We start from the raw sequence: 22,424 nt of genomic DNA on the forward strand, positions 1-22,424 counted from the left end.
ATACTTCATTTACAAGTTTGGCTCCGACTTCAATTAGGATGGCTCCGAGATTACGAAAATCAAGAAATGCCGATATTCTCAAGGTCGTAGGCACTGTACGTTTTATTTTGTTTCATTTTTGAAGAAATTGACATGTTCTATCCAAGTAAGTTTGCCAAAACGCATTTAAAGAATTCACCTCAGTAGAAATATTGCCCGCGGATCTGCTTGTATATATTTCATGACTTAATAGTAATTGATTAATAGAAGAGTAATCAATTTTGACTTACCATTAAAATCCCGTACCGGAGCCAGTTTGTTATAATAATGTTAAACTTCTCGTTTTAGAATAATATCCTAAGGTCCTATAGGATATAAGAGAGAGAGGATATATAGTAAATGGCCGGTCGTGGAGGAAGAGGGAGAGGTCGCTCATCCCTGTCATTCAATATTGAATCTCTTGGATTTGGTAGAGGGGAAGCATTGCCAGTGACAACATTACAGCCTCCACCACTTTATCCAGTAAGTAAAAAAGTAGATTTTGGTCTCCTGGGCCTGCCCTGCTAAATTGTCAGTAAAACTTCTATCATATTATTCATTGCATTTTTATAATGCCTCTTTGTATTGTAGCCGACAGAATTCAAACCCGTTCCACTGACTGAGAGCGAAGAGAATGCGTACCTTCTGGCGTTAAAGCAAGAATTCCGCGGTGGAATAAGAGAGTCGCCGTTCTTTATTAAACCTCTTGAAAAGAAGAAAGACATAATTCGTTACACCGATAAATATCAACAAAACTCGGACAATACGATTAATTGGAAACCTGGTAAATTGACTGACGGAAAAAAGCCCAACGCGTATGATGCAGGGAAACAGGGAAATGTAGAAACAGGATGGAATCAAACATGATTGATCTTTGAAGCTTTGTTACCTGAAATCATGTTTCTCGTTTTTTTTTGTAAATGGGCACAACTCGGGAAAATGCTCAGAATCATATTTCTCTCAGTTTCCATGTTTCCATGTATGCTGTGCGTGGGGCGAAACCTCTCTTCAAGGAACGTGACTGTGTCATATTTCTTTTTTTAATTCCAGATTGGAGATTTTTTCCGCCAGAACTAAAGATTCAAACTCGTAAAGCGGCGAAAATAAAGGCCACGTTTAAACCGAAAATTCCTCAAAGAAATCTTGCAGTGGACGAGTCCTTAGTTAAAACGTTGGAGGTAATTGTATGAAAAATTGCGAAATGTCTCTTAATGTACCCGTCATTTCTGAATTAACCGGTAATCTTTCTATGTAGGAACTTGAGCAAAAAGAAGTAGAAGGTGCCGACGAAGAAGAGGAGACGGAGAAGGCAAAAGAAGAGGAAAATGAAGATGAAGTAGAGGATGAAGAATATTTTGAAGAAGATGATTTAGAGGAAGTGAGTGAAAAAGAAAATCGTGAAATCTTTTTATGGCACAATTTTTAGTAAATATCCAAATAAAAGCGATACATTTACCGTATTTTCCATTATTGTTCTATTTGCAGGAAACTGACTACAATTTGAATTATTTCGATAATGGTGAGAATTATGGTATGGATGATGAAGATGATGGTTTAGATGAGGGTGCTATCTATTGAATGATAACTCAAACCATGGCATTTGTTTTCGAATGAAATGTTTTTTAAGCGTCGATTACATTTATTAAGAATTTTTCCAATATTTGGGATATAAATAAAGATTTAACTTTTCACGTAAAAGTTGTTTGTTAGTCTTTAACTGGCTTTATGTTTCACTAAGCGGGACGACCCGCTTTTTGACAACCTGCTTTTTTAAGTACATCAAGAAGGTTATTCCGTTTGAGTTTTGTTTTCGAACTTGCGTTGAGGATCTTTTAAAACCTTTTGGAACGGCATAACTAATGTTTATATTGTGTCGGGCGTTGTTTAATCGGTCGAATTCGATCTAGTCGGGAAAGTGGACTTCTTCATTCTAGGAATAATAACGCGTACTATCGATCATTGATCGCATTCAAATGCCGAGCAGCGAATAGACCAATGCAGTACCGTAATTACAGTGCAGTTACAGTACGCACATGTACAACGCAGCGTCGTCGACTGTTTTCGTGTTTTTCAATACGCCGTATTTAGGTACGTAGATTCATGTCTAGAATCAATTAGAAATTCGAAAGCGTTTTCAGAGTCTACGGTAGATTTGATTAACTTTTTGATGCGCGGCAAATGTTGGCGTAGACGTAGATCGGTAGATTATCTGGGTACCGCTCCCAAACGTCATCTGCATAAAGTTCATTGTAGAAAAAGGTTTGAGTCCTGGGAAAATGGTGCATAAGCAACGGTATGAAAAAAAACAGTGATCAGGATTTTATACACTTGATTTAGAATATTTTTTTGAAGCAGGAAATAATTATACGTAAATTCAAAAACCAGTATCGTAAACTAGACGCAGCATACGTAAATTGTCGAGGAGCGATTTTACAGGAAAAACTCTGCTGTTCATTGCCTAAATTATCTTTGCAAAATATCCATGATAAATTGATTAATTATTTTCATGAAGGTACGTGACTGCTTTATTTGTAACCTACTTTTGGAACCTGATATGACACTGCTTGATTATAAATTATCAGGTATACCGGTAAGTTCTATAACTACAGAATTACAAAAGTCCTTGGCATTTGGTATAAACGAACAGCGAACAATCTTTTCGACACGAATAGATAATCTAACACTGGTTTTCGTTAACCCCGACCATGATGTGGTTGTTGAACGCATTCAGAGTTCCACTCGGGGCCGTGGTTTTCACGACTGGTCGATCTTCAAAAACCACCCTTCAGACGATTACACCATAGACTCGAAATCGTTTTAGAATCCCTGATTACACCAACCACTATACTTGATTAATCGAAAGTCAGAATACATGTACGGGCATATTGACTCGCAGTTCTAGCCTGTGAATTGTTCAGGTTCTGGCCTGTGACTCATTCTTGCAAGGCCCGTGCGGCAAATGAAAGAAGTTGCTCACGCCAGGCCTTTTTGATCCCTTCTGCGTGATTGTGATCGAGTCATCGGTTACAGTTTATGTTTTATACCAAAACGAGACGTTATCGCCTGATTTTTTGGACTCCAAATGTACCTCTGATTTTGTTTTAATTGAAGACAAACCATGGAGCAGTTGCCAACCAAGACGTTGGCGAATGATCTTTATCCGAGACCAATTGAATATGTCAACGACGTACCTATAAACTTGGAATATCACAGTAAAGAACGTATCAATGAAATTATGAACGTGGAATTCAGATCGGATGATATAATCGTGGCGACCTATCCCAAAGCAGGTAATATAACTGAACCACTGCTGAAGAAAGTTTTCGACTATCTTCTCTGCAAATTTTGACAATTAAAACATCAAATCAGTTTATAAATCCATGGTTTGTATTAGAAATATTGAAAAGAAAATACAGGACGCGGGGGCGGATACAGGGGGTGGGTTCTGAGGTCCCGGAACTTCGTTGAGCTTTGCCCGTGCCCTCTGAGATGCTCCTCAATCCATGGGAATGGCATAAAAGTGCTCTTATTGTTTGGTATGATTTAGTGTAGCAAGTGGCCCTGAAGACCGAAGGTTTGATGCAAAGTGATGCAATGATATTCTACAATGATTTATCATTTAAAGCCCAAAACAAGTGCATAGATGAAATTTGGATACGCTATACTCAAATCTTACAACTTGTTTTATTTTTACTCGTTAAAGGAACAACGATGACTCAAGAAATAACGTGGCTTGTTATGAATAATGGAGACGTAGAGGCCGCGAAACAAGAATATATAGCTGCGCGAATACCGTTCCTTGAGTTCACTCCACCCGTCAGCAGTAAGATCTCCGGACAAGACGATTGCACATCAATGAACCTGTTTCTAGAGCAAAATTCTCCTCGATTGTGCAAGGTTCATTTACCTTGGAATCTAGGGCCAAGTAGAGCTGTCGATGAATTTAATGCTAAATTAATTTACGTCATGAGAAATCCTAAAGATACAGCCGTATCTAACTTTTATTTCGCGCAGTCCTTTGAGTTAAATCCATACAGAGGTTCATTTTCCGATTTTCTCAAAGTCTACCTGGCCCCAGACATGGATTACGGCCCTATATTCGATCATTATTTGGGTTATTGGAACGAGCGTCATAGAGAAAATATCCTTATTCTATATTACGAAGATTTGGTTCACGATCACAGAGCACAAGTTGTAAAGATCGCTAAATTTCTACAGAAAGATTTAACGGATGAAGTCGTAGATAGAATCGTAGCATCGACCAGATTCAAATCTATGAAAGAGAATCCTATGACTAATTATGCGTATGATGGACCGGTGAGGCCCAATGCCACACCTTTTATGCGCAAAGGTGAAGCGGGTGATTGGAAGAACCACTTTACTGCGGAAGAAGCAGAACTCTATGATCGTCTGATCGCCGAAAAGCTGACATCTGTTGGTATAAAATACTAAGTCATTTTAGTCTGAATAACAGCCATTTGAAAAGTATTTAGCGAATGGGATAAATTCCATTTCGATAGATATGATCGTTAAATAGCAATATTCGATTTTTATTTTACATATATGCATACTGTTCGTCCGTTTTTGTGATTTATTATAATTGATAAATAATAAATATTTGTGACAAAACGAATTTTTACCTGCGCTTTCCATTGAGGCTGATTTATCCAGGATATCTACCTTTCTATGATTAAGTGTCGTAGATTCGTTTTATATTGCCTATGAAAAAAAAACTGCGACACAATCAATGTCACAGTTGGAAGTTTACTATAATCATACGTGTTCAAATATATCCTATATAGGAATGCTCACAACAAAGGAGAGGTAAGTTCGTTTAAAACGGGGAAAAATTAACTTTTGATGTATAACGAAGTAGGACGTTGGTTAAAATTTCAAGCATGGAATCAAGGTTTCAAGTGAGTGAACTATGGCCTCGGCCGATTGAAATTGTACATGGCTGTCCGTTAGATATGGATATTCACAACAAAGAACTTCTTGATGAAATATGGTGAACCAGGGAAGATGATGTCATAATAGCGTCGTCTCCAAAAGCAGGTAAACTTTTCTTGTTGATTGGCAGCCATCAGAATACAGAGCATGAGTGATTCGATACGGGATAGGGTATCTTACAGCAGATTTTGGCGTTTTTCACTCGTCTGATAGAATGTACTATGATTTTTGATAGGGACAACGACGACACGAGATAACGTGGTTACTAGTGAATCACGGAGACGTTGAGGCTGTGAGTGAAGAATATACAGAAGCGCTGGTGCTATACTTAAAGCAAACCCGACTTATCAGTAGTAAGATATACGGTGGAAACAATCACAACTCAATTGACCTTTATTTAAAAAAGCAAAGTCCTCCTCGAACGTCCAAGGTCCATTTTACCTTTGAATTCAGGCCTTGGTCGAGCCGTTGAAAAAATTCAATTCAAAATTGATCTATGTCATGGGAAATCCTAAAGATGATATCGTGTCCTTAGTCCTTTGTCTAAAAGTCTATTTGGGTCCGGACATAGCATACGGAAATATTTTCGATCATTATTTGGGTTATTGGAATGAGCGCCATAGAAAATATCCTCATTCTATATTACGAAGATCTGGTTCACGATCACAGAGCACTATAAGTTGTGAAGATGGCTGAATTTCTTAAGAAAAAGATCTAACCGATGAAGTCATAGATAGAATCGTAGAAGCGATCAAATTCAAATTCATGAAAGCGAATCCTATGACAAACTATGAATTTGATAGACCTTTTAGAACGGGGACAACACCATTTATGCGCAAAGGTGAAACGGGTGATTGCGAAAACTACTTTACTGCGGAAGAAGTAGAACTCTTTGATCGTCTGATCGCCGAGAAGCTGATATCTGTTGGTATTAAATACTAGATATCAAAGAAATATTGCATCGGTGCATTGTAGTACAAATATCAACGATTTGAACATGTAACTTGTGAACAATGTGAACAATATCATTTCAAGTCAAAGTTTGTGAAAACATTCAATTCTCGTCGCAGAGCACATTAAGTACATGTAAATCCAGCTGTATAATTTGTAATACATATAAGTTAATACTTATGCACAAACACTTGCGCATATCGTTAAAACGGTGTTTGGTTTTCTGTGGTTCAAAATGTCCATTCGTATACTTTGTGATTAATAATAAATAGGTTTGACTTTCGACAAAAACGAATTTTTTGTTTGTTTCGGTGAGTCAAGAGTTTTTCAAGTGGATATCTACGTTCCTATGGTTATGTGTCGTCATTAATTTAGGCTATAAAGAATATTGCGACACAATCAATATCACAGTTTTAAAGTTTACCATAATCATAAAGCACTGGTGCGCGATTAAGGAAAGGTAAGATTGTCGTAAAAAGTGAAAACCATGAAATTACAGTCGGACATTCGTTTAAATTTGTGTCATCACCTGCATCCCACATAGGTTTTGATACGTACCGCACGATGGAATCAAAGTTTCAAGATCATGTAGAACTATGGCCTCGGCCGATTGAAATTATACACGGCTGTCCGTTAGATATGGATATTCACAGCAAAGAACTCATTGATGAGATAATGAACTTAGAATTCAGGGAAGATGATGTAATTGTTGCCACGTATCCCAAAGCAGGTAAACGTAATAATGAATTCAGGCACGGGTCCAGGATTTTTTCCAGGAGGGGGTTCATAAAGAATGTTAATGTTAAACCGCCGACTTAAATCTCTGACAGGGGGCCTATACTGCATATTGTTTGGCCAAACATAAGATGATATGTTACCGATTATGTAATACTGTTCGCCCACTTTTTCTTGAGTACATTCCTTCAAGAAAGCGATTGAAAATGTTTTTGGCAGCTGAGATGGGGGGAGGCGGTGTCACGACCCCTGAAAAACCCCCCTGGATCCGCGCCTGGACTTACCCACTAGCGCACGGTATTAAGGAGTGTGACTCCTTAATATTGCACAATATAGCCGTTAGCATATACACATGCATTGAAAAATTGGAAGCGTAAAATCTATAGTAATTTTGAACGAGACTGGAAATTTCTCAAAACACATATGTAGTACGCTCATGTCTGATGGGGTGAACTTTGATTTTCAAAGGGACGACGATGACACAAGAAATAACGTGGCTTGTTATGAATAATGGAGACGTCGATGCTGCCAGTAAAGAATATATTGTAGCCCGAGTACCGTTCCTTGAGTACACTCGTCTAGTCAGCAGTAAAATATATGGAGGAAACGATCACAAATCAATTGATTTATTCAAAAAGAAAAGTTCTCCTCGGATGTGTAAGATACATTTACCTTGGAACCTAGGCGCGGGTCGAGCTGTTAAGGAATTTAACTCCAAATTGATCTATGTCATGAGAAATCCGAAGGATAATGTCGTGTCTTATTTTCATTTCTCACAATCTTTCTTCAAAATCCCTTTCAGCGGTTCTTTTACCGATTTTCTAAAAGTCTATTTGGGTCCAACGATGGGCTTCGGAAATATATTTGATCATTATTTGGGTTATTGGAAGGAGCGCCATAGAGAAAATGTCCTTATTCTATATTACGAAGATTTGGTTCACGATCACAGAGCACAAGTTGTAAAGATCGCTAAATTTCTCCAGAAAGAATTAACTGATGAAGTCATAGATAGAATCGTAGAAGCGACCAAATTCAAATCTATGAAAAAGAATCCTATGACAAACTATGAATTTGATAGACCTGTTAGACCAGGGACTACACCATTTATGCGCAAAGGTGAAACGGGTGATTGGAAAAACCACTTTTCAGTGGAAGAAGCAGAAATCTTTGATAATCTGATCGCTGAGAAACTGACATCTGTCGGTATAGAATACTAAATATTTGTCAAATTTCATACGTCAATTACTGTGTAATTTGTGGTGAATAATAAATAAGTTTGATTTCTGAAAATGAGATTACAGGAGTTCTAAATTCTTCCTCTGATGAGATGGATCTCTGCGCGCACGAATGCTCATAAGTGGGTGATAGATTTTTCAGTGTGCTCGTCGTAATCTTCAGTGTCTCTTATATGTGTCAGTGTCCTCATCAAACATAACTGTATCACAAACCTATAACGATCGCTATTCTTTCTAAAGTTCACAATCCTTGTTGTAGATCCTTAAAAAACAAATCCTCGATACTGCACCAGCAAAGAGGTAACCCTTTCTAGAAAAGAAACATTTACGAATTTGAGAGAATTTTCGCGACATCCGTTTGTCACAAATGCGTAAATTAATTGTTTGATTGATAACAAAAACGATTCGGATTCTATCACAAAATGGAGTTTTTAACTTGCTCTTTCTTGAACGACGTGTATTTCTGTTGACGATATTATACTGATACACATACGTTAAGATCTGTTTATTAGGTCAACATTTCTTTCATTAATACATTGCCCACAATTTAATGAAATACAACCTGACAATCACTGTATTCAGGTCTACTGTCATGAAATATTTTAATGCACACGTAGGCGTGATGTTGATAGGGCCCTTCTTCAAAATTAAACAAAGCGGTTGATGATTATAGGATGGAACGAAAATTAAAACCGTGGAATCGAGTGATGGAATTCATATATGGCTGTCCTTTGAATATGAACAACGCAGGAACAACGATGACACAAGAAATAACGTGGTTGGTGATGAATAATGGTGACGCGGAAGCTGCTAAACGGGAATATATCGCGGTACGGATCCCGTTTTTGGAGTACACACGGCTGATTCATAGTAAGGCATATGGTAAAAAGTACACGTCGCTGGAATTGTTCCTGCAACAAAGTTCTCCTCGAATGGGTAAATTCCATTTACCCTGGTATCTAGGCCCCGGTCGTGCTGTAGATAAATTTCATTCTAGATTGATTTACGTCATGAAAAATCCTAAAGATACAGCCGTCTCATACTTTTATTTCGCGCAGTCCTTTCCAAAACCATACACCGGGCCATTCTCCGATTTTCTCAAAGTTTATCTGGCCCCAGACATGGGCAACGGAAATATATTCGATCATTATTTGGGTTATTGGAAGGAGCGCCATAGAGAAAATATCCTCATTCTATACTACGAAGATTTGGTTCACGATCACAGAGCACAAGTTGTAAAGATCGCTAAATTTCTACAGAAAGAATTAACTGATGAAGTCATAGATAGAATCGTAGAAGCGACATCTTTCAAATCTATGAAAGAGAATCCTATGGTACAATTTTCATTTGACGAGCCTCCCAGGCCAGACGCACCACCATTTTTTCGCAAAGGTGAAACGGGTGATTGGAGAAACTGTCACGCAGTACTAGCGTGTATTATGTAACGTGTTATATTTCACCGATCACAGTTTCACGGGTGATCAACCATGTATATTATTGTGTATATAAACCTTTTCCTGCAATAAAGTGGGGTTCAGTTTTTCGTTTGTATCTAGCTGTGTTGGAGTTATTTTTCTGCCTTTGGAGGATCTACAGTCCCAGGTCATTTTCCGTATGACATTTTGGTCCCTCGAGCCGAGGAAATAGAAACAGCAAGATGGACGAAGAAGATAAGAAAAAATTATACAACACGAGGAAAGGACATCGGAGTCACCTAACGAAATTATTTACGAGAGGAAGAGACGCGGTATCTCAGGAGCAAAGCGTGCAAGGTATGTCCGTCGTATCGATGATAAAGGAAAAAATTCAAATGATGACCGATTTAGATTCAAACTTATTAGAATTTTATTCGAAAGAAAAAGAAATTTGCGACTTTATCGCCGAGTCTGAAGATTATTTGTCGGAACGAAAAATTGATTTGTCAGTGTTGGAGCATTCCGTACAAGCTCTTACGATTAATGTTCCTTCAAACCGTGATTTTACAACTCGTCCGAAAAGATTAACGCTCGAAAAATTAAAATTGCCGACATTCTCAGGAAACCTCCTAGAATGGAAGTCATTCTGGGACTTATTTTGCGCAACAGTTGACGAGCAGTCGGATCTCTCGGGTATCGAAAAATTTAGTCATTTGATTACTCATTTGACAGGAGAAGCCAAAGAATGTCTTGAGGGCCTCCCGTTAACCGATGTGAATTATTTCGTTGCAAAAAAGTTATTGTGCGACCGATTCGGGCAAGCTCATAAAATCGCTGAGGTCTATATGACATCCTTGTTGAGTTTACCGGCACCCCGCTATGATCTAAAATCGTTAAGGTCATTTTACGATAAGTTAGAGAAATACATCAGGAGTTTAGATTCGATAGGGAAGCCTACTTCAAATTATGGCGCCATGTTAGTTCCGGTTCTGCGAACGAAATTACCATATGAAGTAAATTTGAATATTTCTAAAGAGCATGGCAATAAAGACTGGGACCTCGACTCGTTGCGTACGGCTATAAAGAATGAAGTGTTAACTCTCGAGGCGTGTAACACTTTGAGTTGTTCGAATTCAACTCAAGCCAAAAGTTCAACCGTGACGTCGTTGATTTCGACCGTAGATCGCGTGAATTATAATAGACCGGTTAAACAACAACTACACCGTCCCAACAATTCGAACCGCGGTAAATGCGCGTATTGTTATTCTTCAAATCATTACGCGAACCAGTGCGAGATCATAACTGACCCTGAAATTCGCTTCAGTATGATCAGAAATGCGAATTTATGTTATAGTTGTTTAGGGAAACACCGTTCTCGAGATTGTGGTTCTCAACAGCGGTGTAAATCGTGCGGCGGCAAACATCATTCGAGTTTGTGCAGTGCTTCTTTTTTCAGGCGATCTCAACCTAAGGGTGTGCGTGCACATTTGGTCAGTTGTGAGCGTAGCGTTGATGGTACTGCGCCTACACCTCAGTTAGTACCCGCGGCTCGCAATCCCACACCACAACAGCAGTCAACAATGAGTTTAATAAATGAATCCAATTCTTACGCAAAATCAGAAACGTCTATAGAAAATGTTAACATTTCAGTAGCCGTTAATACGGTTCAAACGATTCCAGTTCATTTAAAAACTGCTGTTGGTAGGGTAACGGGACCCGAGGAACATACCTTCGCCAACATCCTTTTCGATGATGGATCGCAAAGATCATTTGTTACGGAAGAGTTAGCAAATCTTCTAAAATTACAGATTATCAAAAATGCAGATTTGAATTTGTGTACTTTTGGGGCAACTTCGACTACGAACAGGAAGGTCGATATTGTAGAGATTAACATAATATGTACAGATGTATCTACTTTAAAAGTCGAAGCAATAGTTGTACCGGCCATAACAAAACCATTACTTGTGCCTTCTGATATTGAAACAATTAATGAATTTAAAGGTCTGCAATTTGCACAACCCATACATTACGCTTCAGATCACATCGACATTTCTGTATTAATCGGAAGTGATTATTACTACAATTTTATTGAGACTGAAGGCACAATACGGTCGAGCGATGGTCCAGTAGCGGTTCCAACTAAACTCGGTTATGTTATAACTGGGCCTAGGAAAAATGGTAGTTCTAGTAATGTTAGCATGTTACATGTAGTATCGGAGCCTGATTCTTATAATCTTGGCCGATTCTGGTCGTTAGATATTTTAGGTATCACGCCTCCAGTCGACGAAACTTCCAATTTTTTAGAGGAATATCTAAATAGTTCTATTTCTAAAGAAGGAGGTATCTATCAGGCAAAACTCCCGTGGAGAGTGGGTTATGGTCCTTTACCATCAAATTACTCGGTAGCATACGGCCGTACAAGATCACTCGCTCGGCGCCTGTTTCAATCTTCGTTGTTAGAGAGTTATGACGGGATAATCAAATATCAATTAGAACGCGACTTCATTGAGAAGGTGGCCTACCCTGATCCTATTGATGATTTAGGGAAAATTCATTATATTCCGCATCACGCTGTATTTCGAGAGTCTAGTACTACACCTATCCGCATAGTATTTGACTGTAGTTGTCGTTCTTCCAAAAACTCATTAAGTTTGAATGATTGTTTGGAGTCAGGGCCTTGCCTTCTCAATGAACTCACTTCTATTCTCATACGATTTCGATTATTTGATTGCGCAGTAACCACTGATATCGAAAAAGCGTTTTTGCACGTTGGTTTAGATAAATCGGATCGAGATTCTACGCTTTTCTCTGGCTTAGTGATTCGAAAGACACTGAAAGTACATTTGAGGTTTATCGCTTTAAGAGAGTCCTTTTCGGTGCGAAATGTTCGCCGTTTATGCTAAATAGTACAATTATATATCATCTTAGAAACAATTTCAAAGGTAAATTTACGAATAACCTTTTACGAGATATATATGTCGACAATATTAGTACAAGCGTAAACTCTGTGTCAGATGTAATTCAGTTCTATAAAGAAGCGAGATCACTCAAAGAAAATGCCAATTTCAATTTTCGATGCTGGGCATCGAATAGTTCGCAGCTACGTGAGCTTGCAAAACACGACGGTGTACTTGAACCTTCTCGTATTGTAAAGAATCTTGGTCTCATGTGGGACACTGATAGAGATTTGATCGCATATCCAAAGCACGCGGTAATAGACGAGTCTCCTATCACAAAACGTGTTATTTTGAAAAGGACCGCCAAAATATATGATCCTCTTGGGTTTTTGACTCCCGTCACTCTTCCATCAAAATTACTTCTTCAAGATTTATGGAAGCAGTCATACGGATGGGATGATTTGTTACCTAAGGATATTTGTTCTCAATGGTTCTCTATTAATGAAAACCTGTGCCGAGCTTTGGATATGACATTTCAGAGAAAGTATTTCTCAGATCCGAATTTGCAAACTACTGATTTAGAACTACACATATTTGGTGATAGTTCGACTCGCGCGTATGGAGCAGTGGCGTACCTTAAATCTGGTAGTCAGTCTAGTTTGATAATGTCAAAATCTCGTGTCGCTCCAGTTAAAGAATTGACCATCCCTAAGTTAGAATTGATGGCAGCTACGGTTGCAGCCAGGTTGTCTGATCACATTCAACGTTCAATTAATCCAACCATTGGTTCTAATTCGCCTATAAAATCCTTTCACTGGACTGACAGTCAGATTGTATTGGGTTGGTTAAATTCAGGAAAGAAACAGACACAATTTGTGAATAACCGGGTATCCGAGATTAGAAAATTAACTTCTTTAAACAGTTGGTTTTACTGTCCAGGTAACGTTAACCCTGCAGACCTGTTAACTCGCGGTGTGCATTACAATGAGTTAACAGCTGATCTATGGTTAAAAGGGCCATCTTGGTTGACCAATGGGAGTCCTCTACCTGAACAGCCTAGCACAATTTCAATCAATTACGTAGTGGCTCAAAATTCCGATCCAATTCGTAAGAAGGAAAGTTCAATTTTTACTTTTCAATTGGGAGAAGTTATAGATTATAGTCAATTCACGTCATACTCAGAGTTGGTAAATGTCATGGCTCTGGCTTTACGCTTTATTCATAACCTTAAATCAATAAAAGAGGATCGAAATCACGGACCACTATCGTCATCAGAAATCGTGAATGCTGAAAAATTGATAATCAAATATTTTCAGTCCGCTTTGTGTGCCGAGATAATTCAGGACTTGACTAGTGGCACAAAGAGAAAGAAATTATCTGTAGTTAATCAACTACAATTATACATAGACGACGAGGGCATTATTAGGTGCAAAGGTCGTCTCCAGAATGCTGATATGAGTTTTGATTCTAAACACCCGATATTCGTACCAAAATCGTGTATGTTATCTAGTTTGATTATCAATGATGCTCATCTGCAGGTCATGCATTTCGGTGTAAGTGCAACTGTGTGTAAGATACGAGAAAATTTTTGGATCCCTCAGATACGCCAAGCAGTCAAGTCTCAGGTCAGAAAATGCGTTACATGTCGCAAAGTTTCTGGTAAACCCTTTACGTTACCAGATCCACCTCCACTTCCTGGGTATAGAGTTTCTAGATATCCACCGTTTTACTACTGTGGACTGGATTATTGCGGACCATTCGTTTTAAACAATGGCAGCAATTGTTATATTGCATTATTCACATGCACTGTAACCAGAGCAGTCCATTGTGAGGTTGTAGTTAGTAACTCTACAGACGAATTTATAAGATGTTTCCGTAGGTTCACTGCTCGTCGCTCCGTGCCAAGGATGCTTATCTCTGATAATGCTAGTACCTTTATCGGAGCCAACTCCGAATTGAAGAAGATATTTGAAGCTTTGAGTTCAACGAATTTCCTTTCAAAGCGACGCATTGATTGGCATTTTATAACAAAAAGAAGCCCTTGGCACGGAGGATTCTACGAGCGATTAATCGGTTTGACAAAGTCTGCTCTGAAAAAGTGTTTAGGAAGGGCAAAAGTAACTCTAGATGAATTTTCGACATTAATCACAGAAATTGAGTGTACGATTAATGACAGACCCTTAGTCAGGGAAACATCAGATATCAATGACATTAATGTATTAACTCCATCTCATTTAGTTTGTGGAAGGAAAATTAATTCATTGCCTCATCCTGAGTTTGATATCAATGATCCTGATTATTCCAATTTGTCAGAATCCGAGTTGCAGAATCGATATAAATTCCTGGTTACACTTCAAGATAAATTTTGGGATAAGTGGCATAAAGAGTACCTGGTAAATTTGAGAGAATCTCATAAATCTGTTGGCGATAATTATCAAAATATCAAACCGGGAATGCTAGTTTTAATACATGACGCACATGTTCCACGTTTACGATGGAAATTAGCTATAATTACTAAGATTTTGCGCGGGGAGGATGACCTCATTCGGTCAGTAGAGTTAAAAACTGCCAATGGTTTCACTAACCGTCCAATTTCTAAACTAGTTTATCTAGAAGTAAATGTTCCAGTTGAATCCATTCCAGTGCAAAATTCAATTTCAACTGATGAGAAAACTCAAACTCCTCGTCCCCCTACTCGTGCATCGGCAATAGTTGCCAAAGATAGAATTTCGAAGCAATTAAAAGTTTTGGAAGATCAAGATACAGATAATGCTTAAATTAGTCTCAGTTCTATTAAGATTATATTACAATTACATGTAAATAGTTTGATTGTTAAATCAATTGTTCATTATAATAATATGTAAATTGTTTGTAATTTCGTACATTGAGATATTTGTTATACGAACTTCTATTTCTATTTTGTATGATTCTATGTACGATTTATCTTTAAACTTATCTGCTGTGGTGGGAGTGTCACGCAGTACTAGCGTGTATTATGTAACGTGTTATATTTCACCGATCACAGTTTCACGGGTGATCAACCATGTATATTATTGTGTATATAAACCTTTTCCTGCAATAAAGTGGGGTTCAGTTTTTCGTTTGTATCTAGCTGTGTTGGAGTTATTTTTCTGCCTTTGGAGGATCTACAGTCCCAGGTCATTTTCCGTATGACAGAAACCATTTTACAACGGAGGATGCAGAAATCTTTGATCGTCTGATCGCCGAGAAACTGACATCCGTCGGTATAAAATACTAGATTGAAAGTGATCTTGTTGTGTTCCTTGCACCTTGCTCCGGCAATAGTCGTTCGTATTAGCTGAAAATGAGGAAGGACTTGTGTTTACGTAGCGCCGTGTTAATCTTTTAAAATGTCGATGAAAACGTTGCATTTTTAATTTTAGAAAAGACACATTAATACCTATATTCCTATAAGTATATATCAGGACCCAGAAACACACAACAGGCTTGTCAGACCTATTGAATGCAATCAGTAGCTAGGTTAATTTCTCGCTCTACATTGTACATACAATCTGTATGGCGCATTGGATGTAGGTTATGTTGTAGGCCTTTTTATACGCGTGCATATTTTTCGTACGGCTGTATTACGAAGCTGCTGCATTAACTACCATAGCGCGTTGATAGAATGGAACAAAAGCTTAAAAATATGCAAAAAATATGGCCTCGACCGATGGAACTCGTATACGACTGCCCGTTGAATGTGAATATAAGCAATAAACAACTCGTTGATGAAGTAATGAACTTGGAATATAAAGAGGATGATATAATCATAGCTACGTATCCAAAATCAGGTAACCATTTAATCAATGTTCGTTCTCTATACGCTGCCAATGCTTCGGCAACTTGTTTTGAAAATTGATTGTTCTGCCTTTAGGAACAACGATGACACAAGAAATAACGTGGTTAGTGATGAACGATGGAGACGTGGAGACCGCCAGACAAGAAAATATAGCCTTACGAATACCATTTTTAGAGTATAAACCGCTGATTGATTGTAATGCGTACGGTAAAAAGTACACGTCGCTGGAACTGTTCCTGAAACAAAGTTCTCCTCGATTGGGTAAATTCCATTTACCCTGGCATCTAGGCCCGGGTCGTGCTGTAGAGGAATTCAGTTCAAAATTGATTTACGTCATGAGAAATCCAAAAGATGTGGCCGTTTCGTTCTTTTATTTCGCGCAGTCCTTCCCAATACCATATACCGGATCGTTTTCCGATTTTCTCAAAGTCTTTATGGGCCCGGATATGGGCTTCGGAAATGTATTTGATCATTGTTTGGGTTACTGGAAGGAGCGCCATAGAAAGAATATTCTTATCATTCAATTTAAAGATTTAGTTCACGATCACAGAGCACAAGTTGTCAAGATCGCTAAATTTCTCCAGAAAGATCTATCGGATGAAGTCATAGATAGAATCGTAGAAGCGACATCTTTCAAAGTGATGAAAGAGAATCCTATGGTAAGATTTTTCTTTGACGAGCCTTTAGCACCGAATGCTCCACCATTTATTCGCAAAGGAAAAACGGGTGATTGGAAGAACCACTTTACAGCGGAAGAAGCAGAACTTTTTGATCGTCTGATCGCTGAGAAAATGACATCCGTCGGTATAGAATACTAGAACTTAAAAAAATTTGTGCTAGAACAAACTATTTATTATCAACTATTTCAGAAGTATAGTTAGTGGATGTACATTACGTCGCCAATGTTGCAATATTGGGGCTATACTGATTAGGCCTCTTTTAAATTACTTGGAGTACGATTTTTTTCAAGAAAAATGTGTGAGGGTGAAGGGCAAAAATAGAATTGAGTATGAGAAATGGAGAAAACTAACTAACTTTTTTGCAAATCATGAGATTGAAAATTAAGATGAACAAACTTTTAGCAGTTACTAGATTTTTTAATTTGATGATTTTTGCAGAATTCCTGGTTGCGGATCCGTACTCAAAGTAATCAAAAAAGCTCCAGTCTCGATTTTCAATTGTGGCCATTTATAATTAAATCGTCGAAATATACTCACTCACTAAAACGTGGCCAGCTACACATTTGGATTTCGGGCGTCATTAACCTTTTCAAATTATTTTTCTTGATAATCGTTCTTTCATTATTCATAAATATATTTGTGTTATACGTGTAAACCTATTCAACGACAGTATATGTACTTCAAAAATCACGTGTAGTTAGAATGAAATATATGACACTATTTGAAAAAGGATCGTTTTTTGAGGGATTTTCCACTAAGGACGACGAGGTGCGTTACGTATACTGAACTGGTATTCAGGTCTTATTATTCACTGTATTTAGGCTATCACGTGACACGTCATTCGTTGTACTAAAGTCCATTCTGTACAGTACAGTAAACCTACGACAAATCATTACTGGTGGAGTAAACTTGTACTGTCTACTGACGACTGACTCGATATACTATAAATAACAGCACTGTTGATACCTTTCGAAAGTAACTGAGAAAAAGGTTAGTGTGATCATTCACCTAAATATTTAAAATATCTTGTATACAATGGCTTTATTGCCAATCAATCACGCTTTCTTATAGAAACACGATGGAACCAAAAGAAGAAGATCTTTGGCCTCGACCTATCGAATTGATTCATGGCTATCCGTTCAGTGTAACAAACCATAGTAAAGAGCTCATTGATAAAATAATGAACTTAGAATATAGAGAGGATGACATCATTATAGCGACATATCCCAAAGCAGGTAATTGATCAAACTATCATGAATTGAAAACACTAGCGATTATAAACCTTTATTCTCGTTTGATAGAGATAATTCGTTGACTATTCTAGTATAGTTTGCAGCTTTGACGTGCTCAAAAACGAAATACGAGATTTTCAGAACATGATGTTTTGTTTATGATATATTTCACAGGTACTACGATGACGCAAGAAATAACGTGGTTAGTGATGAATAACGGTGATCTCGAGGCCGCGAAACAGGACTATCTATCGGCACGGATGCCTTTCTTAGATTTTACACCACCGACTCGTAGCCTGATCTACGGTGATCTCCATACACCTCTAGAACTCTTCTTAAAGCAAAGTTCTCCTCGGATTTGCAAGATGCATTTACCCTGGAACCTAGGCCCGAGACAAGCTGTCGATAAATTTAAATCTAGATTAATTTACGTCATGAGAAATCCTAAAGATATAGCCGTTTCATATTATCATTTCGCACAGGCTTTTGCTAGAACCCCTTTCATTGGCTCCTTTTCCAATTTTCTTAAAGTATTTTTAGCCCCAAATATGAGTTATGGGCCCATATTTGATCACTATTTGGGTTATTGGAAAGAGCGCCATAGAGAAAATATCCTCATTCTATATTACGAAGATTTGGTTCATGATCACAGAGCACAAGTCGTCAAGATCGCTAAATTTCTCCAGAAAGATCTAACCGATGAAGTCATAGATAGAATCGTAGAAGCGACCAAATTCAAATCTATGAAAGCGAATCCTATGACTAATTATAAAGGTGATGGCTATGCAAAACCTAATGCTCCACCATTTATGCGCAAAGGTGAAACGGGTGATTGGAAGAACCACTTTACTGTGGAAGAAGCAGAAACCTTTGATCGTCTGATCGCCGAGAAACTGACATCCGTCGGTATAAAATACTAAATATTAGTCTCTAAATTCAATGTGTTGAAAAAAATAATTCAAATGCAATTCAAATTAGTTTTAACTTGGTCGGTCATCAGTGAGTTTTATTTCTCAAGGATTATCGATTAGTGTTTTGTTATGAATAAAGATCTATAATATAAGAACAAAGCAAACAACAGTTTTTAATTGTTTTTTCTTCCTTCTTCAAGGAAAATGTCTTTGTTTCATCCGAAAGAACAATGTACATGTACAATATATATCGTTGTTTGGTTTATTACACGAATAAATTAGTTACAATTTCTATAACGAATTTGCTTATGAGGATGCCGCAAGACGTGGGAATTTCACTACTATGAGAAAATATAGATTTTTAGAAGAATGTGGGCTTTAAAAGTCTAAAGAAATGGCGATAATTATTCGAAAATGGCGTTACATTCTAGAAAAAAATATATCCATCGATAGCTACGTAAAAGCCTTTTAGGCCATCAAACACAACTGTGACATACTATATGTTGTCGTAGCAGTACATTTACATATACGAAAGGCAGTACATAGTCAACCTGCACCCTGAATAAGAAAGGTAAGACAGACTTTCTGAGGATTAAATTTCACTATATATGCGAAAGTTCTGTTTTGGACATTATTTCAGTTGTAAGAAAAAGGTAAATTGCAATGGAACCGAAGGAACAGGATAAAAATTGGCATCGACCAATTGAATTTCGTGGCTATAAATTCGATAAGGACAGACACAGCATAAAGCTCCTTGAGGAAATAATGAGCTTAGAATTCAGGGAAGATGATGTCATCATTGCTACATATCCCAAAGCAGGTAAACATTTAAAGCCCAGTAAACCGCATTGAGGGACATCAGCATTTGACAGAAAATGAATTTATTGACTTTATTGATAAAACCTTGATAAGTAAGTCACGTTATTTGGCTTAATTCATGATATCAGTTACATCGTGGACGACAGCTTTGTAAACGACGATACTTTCAACGACTCTGGAGAAAAGAATGATTAATCTATCTTTACAGGGACAACGATGACCCAAGAAATAACGTGGTTAGTGATGAATAACGGAGACGTAGAGGCCGCTAAACTGGAATATGTATCGGCACGTTTACCGTTCTTGGAATATGCTCCATTAACTCGTAGTATGATCTACGGTAAAATTCACACGCCGCTAGAACTGTTCCTAAAGCAAAATTCTCCTCGAATGTGCAAGGTACATTTACCTTGGAATATAGGGCCGAGACGAGCTGTCGAAAAGTTCAATTCCAGATTAATATACGTCATGAGAAATCCTAAAGATGCAGTCGTTTCTACCTTTCATTTTGTGCAGGGATTTACAAAAAACCCGTTCACTGGTTCGTTTTCCGATTTTCTCAAAGTCTATTTAGCACCCGAAAAGGCATACGGGACTATATTTGATCATTATTTGGGTTATTGGAAAGAGCGCCATAGAGAAAATATCCTTATTCTATATTACGAAGATTTGGTTCACGATCACAGAGCACAAGTAGTGAAGATCGCTGAATTTCTCCAGAAAGATCTATCGGATGATGTCGTTGATAGAATCGTAGAAGCGACAAAATTCAAAGTGATGAAAGAGAATCCTATGACTAACTATGTTTATGATGACTACGCAAAACCTAATGCCCCACCGTTTATGCGCAAAGGTGAAACGGGTGATTGGAAAAACCACTTTACACCCGAAGAAGCAGACATCTTTGATCGCCTAATCGCTGAGAAACTGACATCCGTCGGTATACAATGCTAAGTATTAGTCTATAAATTCAATATATTAAACAAATGATCCAAGATATAATTTCAATCTCTTTTTAGTTTGTCGGTCATCAGTGAGTTTCATTTCTCAAGGATTATGTTATCGATTAGTGTTTTTGTAGTACAAATAAAGGTCATCTATAAGAACAGTTTTAATGCGAACAACAGTTTTTAATTGTTTTTCTTCTTTCTTCTTTTTCTTTTGTTGGTTGTTATGAGAATTCTGATGGACGTCGTAATTTCACTATTGAAAAGAGAGATACACGTATTCAGAAGTATATGTGGGCTTTAAAAGACAAAACCAACATATGAAATGGCGAATGATAGTTATTCGAAGATGGCGTTACAAACATAAAAACATATGCACTGATTAAAACCTTTTACGTTATGAAACACGACTGTGACATAATACATGGTGGGAGCAGTACATTTACGAAAGTCACTTGACAGTAAACAGTCGATCAGTATACTCTGAATAAGAAAGATAAGACTGACCTTCTGAGTATTGAATTGTATAAAAAGCTACGTATGTGAAAGTTCTGTTCTGGCCAATTTACATGTTATAAAAAGAAGAAAATTGCAATGGAACAAAAGGAACAGGATAAAAAATGGCATCGACCGATTGAATTTCATGGCTGTCAATTCAATAAGGGCATACACAATAAAGAGCTCCTTGAGGAAATAATGAGCTTAGAATTCAGGGAAGATGATGTCATTGTTGCCACGTACCCCAAAGCAGGTAAATATTTAGATGAGCGGACCATGAGTGATTTCAGCATTTGGTAGAAAGTAACAATTGTATTGGTAAAACCTTAATCATTTATTCACGATGATGTGACTGAATTCATGAATTTATTTATTTTTCGATGTTGTCAACGGCTGTGGAGAAAATAATGATTGTCTCTTAACAGGAACAACGCTGACACAAGAAATAACGTGGTTAGTGATGAATAACGGAGACGTAGAGGCCGCTAAACTGGAATATGTATCGGCACGTTTACCGTTCTTGGAGTATGCTCCACTAACTCGTAGTATGATCTACGGTAAAATTCACACGCCGCTAGAACTGTTCCTAAAGCAAAATTCTCCTCGAATGTGCAAGGTACATTTACCATGGAATATAGGGCCAAGTAGAGCTGTCGATGAATTTAATTCTAGATTGATATACGTCATGAGAAATCCTAAAGATACAGCTGTATCTAACTATCACTTTGCGCAAGGCTTTACTAAAAACCCGTTCACTGGCTCATTTTCCGATTTTCTCAAAGTCTATTTAGCACCCGAAATGGCATACGGGACTATTTTTGATCATTATTTGGGTTATTGGAATGAGCGCTATAGAGAAAATATCCTGATACTATATTACGAAGATTTGGTTCATGATCACAGAGCACAAGTTGTGAAGATCGCTGAATTTCTCCAGAAAGATCTATCAGATGAAGTCGTGGATAGAATCGTCGCAGCAACCAAATTCAAAGTGATGAAAGAGAATCCTATGACTAACTATGTTTATGATGGCTTTGCTAGACCTAATGCCAAACCATTTATGCGTAAAGGTGAAACGGGTGATTGGAAAAACCACTTTACACCGGAAGAAGCAGACATCTTTGATCGTCTGATCGCCGAGAAACTGACATCTGTTGGTATAAAATACTAGCTATCAGCCGCATTGTGTCATTTTATTTCATAGTTCTGTTAGAATTCCTATTAACTGAGAGAATAATTTTTAAAGGACCAAAGTAATTTAGTAGATACACGTATGGACACATTTCTTAGATGAACTAATGGGACTTTCAGATCTA

The 22,424-nt window shown here is 37.7% G+C and overlaps 8 protein-coding genes and 1 long non-coding RNA gene across 10 annotated transcripts; all 9 read left to right on the forward strand.

The window, feature by feature from the left end:
• Positions 1-68: 68 nt before the first annotated feature.
• On the forward strand, positions 69-1,703 carry LOC141905898 (DNA-directed RNA polymerase III subunit RPC7-like). Its single transcript, XM_074794981.1, has 6 exons — positions 69-145; positions 328-501; positions 610-802; positions 1,069-1,196; positions 1,274-1,396; positions 1,504-1,703. The coding sequence occupies exons 2-6, from the start codon at positions 379-381 to the stop codon at positions 1,594-1,596; spliced, it is 660 nt and encodes a 219-aa protein (XP_074651082.1). The 5' UTR covers positions 69-145; positions 328-378; the 3' UTR covers positions 1,597-1,703.
• A 299-nt stretch (positions 1,704-2,002) lies between these two features.
• On the forward strand, positions 2,003-4,594 carry LOC141905865 (sulfotransferase 1 family member D1-like). The gene is made up of 3 exons (XM_074794942.1): positions 2,003-2,106; positions 3,130-3,308; positions 3,722-4,594. Exons 2-3 carry the CDS (start codon positions 3,137-3,139, stop codon positions 4,468-4,470), a joined length of 921 nt encoding a protein of 306 aa, XP_074651043.1. The 5' UTR covers positions 2,003-2,106; positions 3,130-3,136; the 3' UTR covers positions 4,471-4,594.
• A 365-nt stretch (positions 4,595-4,959) lies between these two features.
• Positions 4,960-6,142, forward strand: LOC141906118 (uncharacterized). The gene is made up of 3 exons (XR_012619307.1): positions 4,960-5,073; positions 5,204-5,321; positions 5,619-6,142. It is a non-coding gene; the product is annotated as an uncharacterized LOC141906118 (long non-coding RNA).
• A 201-nt stretch (positions 6,143-6,343) lies between these two features.
• On the forward strand, positions 6,344-8,111 carry LOC141905923 (sulfotransferase 1B1-like). Its single transcript, XM_074795028.1, has 3 exons — positions 6,344-6,379; positions 6,464-6,649; positions 7,123-8,111. Exons 2-3 carry the CDS (start codon positions 6,484-6,486, stop codon positions 7,869-7,871), a joined length of 915 nt encoding a protein of 304 aa, XP_074651129.1. The 5' UTR covers positions 6,344-6,379; positions 6,464-6,483; the 3' UTR covers positions 7,872-8,111.
• A 400-nt stretch (positions 8,112-8,511) lies between these two features.
• Positions 8,512-9,385, forward strand: LOC141906070 (sulfotransferase 1B1-like). Its single transcript, XM_074795246.1, has one exon. The coding sequence runs from the start codon at positions 8,564-8,566 to the stop codon at positions 9,332-9,334; it is 771 nt and encodes a 256-aa protein (XP_074651347.1). The 5' UTR covers positions 8,512-8,563; the 3' UTR covers positions 9,335-9,385.
• Positions 9,386-15,621: 6,236 nt separating this feature from the next.
• On the forward strand, positions 15,622-17,588 carry LOC141905065 (sulfotransferase 1C1-like). 2 transcript variants are annotated; one of them, XM_074793798.1, is made up of 3 exons: positions 15,622-16,013; positions 16,097-16,680; positions 17,523-17,588. In XM_074793798.1, the coding sequence occupies exons 1-3, from the start codon at positions 15,848-15,850 to the stop codon at positions 17,532-17,534; spliced, it is 762 nt and encodes a 253-aa protein (XP_074649899.1). In that variant the 5' UTR covers positions 15,622-15,847; the 3' UTR covers positions 17,535-17,588. The 2 variants fall into 2 exon arrangements, with proteins under 2 accessions (XP_074649899.1, XP_074649898.1); XM_074793797.1 differs by lacking the exon at positions 17,523-17,588 and having other exon boundaries at positions 16,097-17,487.
• LOC141905066 (sulfotransferase 1B1-like) lies at positions 17,547-18,997 on the forward strand. Its single transcript, XM_074793799.1, has 3 exons — positions 17,547-17,691; positions 17,773-17,936; positions 18,108-18,997. Exons 2-3 carry the CDS (start codon positions 17,780-17,782, stop codon positions 18,851-18,853), a joined length of 903 nt encoding a protein of 300 aa, XP_074649900.1. The 5' UTR covers positions 17,547-17,691; positions 17,773-17,779; the 3' UTR covers positions 18,854-18,997.
• A 255-nt stretch (positions 18,998-19,252) lies between these two features.
• LOC141906055 (sulfotransferase 1B1-like) lies at positions 19,253-20,724 on the forward strand. Its single transcript, XM_074795209.1, has 2 exons — positions 19,253-19,664; positions 19,872-20,724. The coding sequence occupies exons 1-2, from the start codon at positions 19,508-19,510 to the stop codon at positions 20,615-20,617; spliced, it is 903 nt and encodes a 300-aa protein (XP_074651310.1). The 5' UTR covers positions 19,253-19,507; the 3' UTR covers positions 20,618-20,724.
• Positions 20,725-21,269: 545 nt separating this feature from the next.
• Positions 21,270-22,404, forward strand: LOC141906057 (sulfotransferase 1B1-like). Its single transcript, XM_074795212.1, has 2 exons — positions 21,270-21,361; positions 21,534-22,404. The coding sequence occupies exons 1-2, from the start codon at positions 21,307-21,309 to the stop codon at positions 22,277-22,279; spliced, it is 801 nt and encodes a 266-aa protein (XP_074651313.1). The 5' UTR covers positions 21,270-21,306; the 3' UTR covers positions 22,280-22,404.
• The last annotated feature ends 20 nt before the right edge of the window (positions 22,405-22,424 follow it).

Source organism: Tubulanus polymorphus, chromosome 5 (genome assembly GCF_964204645.1).
Source record: "Tubulanus polymorphus chromosome 5, tnTubPoly1.2, whole genome shotgun sequence".
NCBI classification, from domain to species: domain Eukaryota; kingdom Metazoa; phylum Nemertea; class Palaeonemertea; order Tubulaniformes; family Tubulanidae; genus Tubulanus; species Tubulanus polymorphus.

Coding starts and splice junctions, on each gene's coding strand:
- LOC141906070 (XM_074795246.1), top strand. CDS start 8,564: ATGGAACGAAAATTAAAACCGTGGAATCGAGTGATGGAATTCATATAT.
- LOC141905865 (XM_074794942.1), top strand. CDS start 3,137: ATGGAGCAGTTGCCAACCAAGACGTTGGCGAATGATCTTTATCCGAGA. Junction 3,309..3,721: donor GGCGACCTATCCCAAAGCAG/GTAATATAACTG, acceptor TACTCGTTAAAG/GAACAACGATGACTCAAGAA.
- LOC141905923 (XM_074795028.1), top strand. CDS start 6,484: ATGGAATCAAAGTTTCAAGATCATGTAGAACTATGGCCTCGGCCGATT. Junction 6,650..7,122: donor TGCCACGTATCCCAAAGCAG/GTAAACGTAATA, acceptor TGATTTTCAAAG/GGACGACGATGACACAAGAA.
- LOC141906055 (XM_074795209.1), top strand. CDS start 19,508: ATGGAACCGAAGGAACAGGATAAAAATTGGCATCGACCAATTGAATTT. Junction 19,665..19,871: donor TGCTACATATCCCAAAGCAG/GTAAACATTTAA, acceptor CTATCTTTACAG/GGACAACGATGACCCAAGAA.
- LOC141905066 (XM_074793799.1), top strand. CDS start 17,780: ATGGAACCAAAAGAAGAAGATCTTTGGCCTCGACCTATCGAATTGATT. Junction 17,937..18,107: donor AGCGACATATCCCAAAGCAG/GTAATTGATCAA, acceptor TATATTTCACAG/GTACTACGATGACGCAAGAA.
- LOC141905065 (XM_074793797.1), top strand. CDS start 15,848: ATGGAACAAAAGCTTAAAAATATGCAAAAAATATGGCCTCGACCGATG. Junction 16,014..16,096: donor AGCTACGTATCCAAAATCAG/GTAACCATTTAA, acceptor TTCTGCCTTTAG/GAACAACGATGACACAAGAA.
- LOC141906057 (XM_074795212.1), top strand. CDS start 21,307: ATGAGCTTAGAATTCAGGGAAGATGATGTCATTGTTGCCACGTACCCC. Junction 21,362..21,533: donor TGCCACGTACCCCAAAGCAG/GTAAATATTTAG, acceptor GTCTCTTAACAG/GAACAACGCTGACACAAGAA.
- LOC141905898 (XM_074794981.1), top strand. CDS start 379: ATGGCCGGTCGTGGAGGAAGAGGGAGAGGTCGCTCATCCCTGTCATTC. Junction 803..1,068: donor TACGATTAATTGGAAACCTG/GTAAATTGACTG, acceptor TTTTAATTCCAG/ATTGGAGATTTTTTCCGCCA. Junction 1,197..1,273: donor CCTTAGTTAAAACGTTGGAG/GTAATTGTATGA, acceptor CTTTCTATGTAG/GAACTTGAGCAAAAAGAAGT.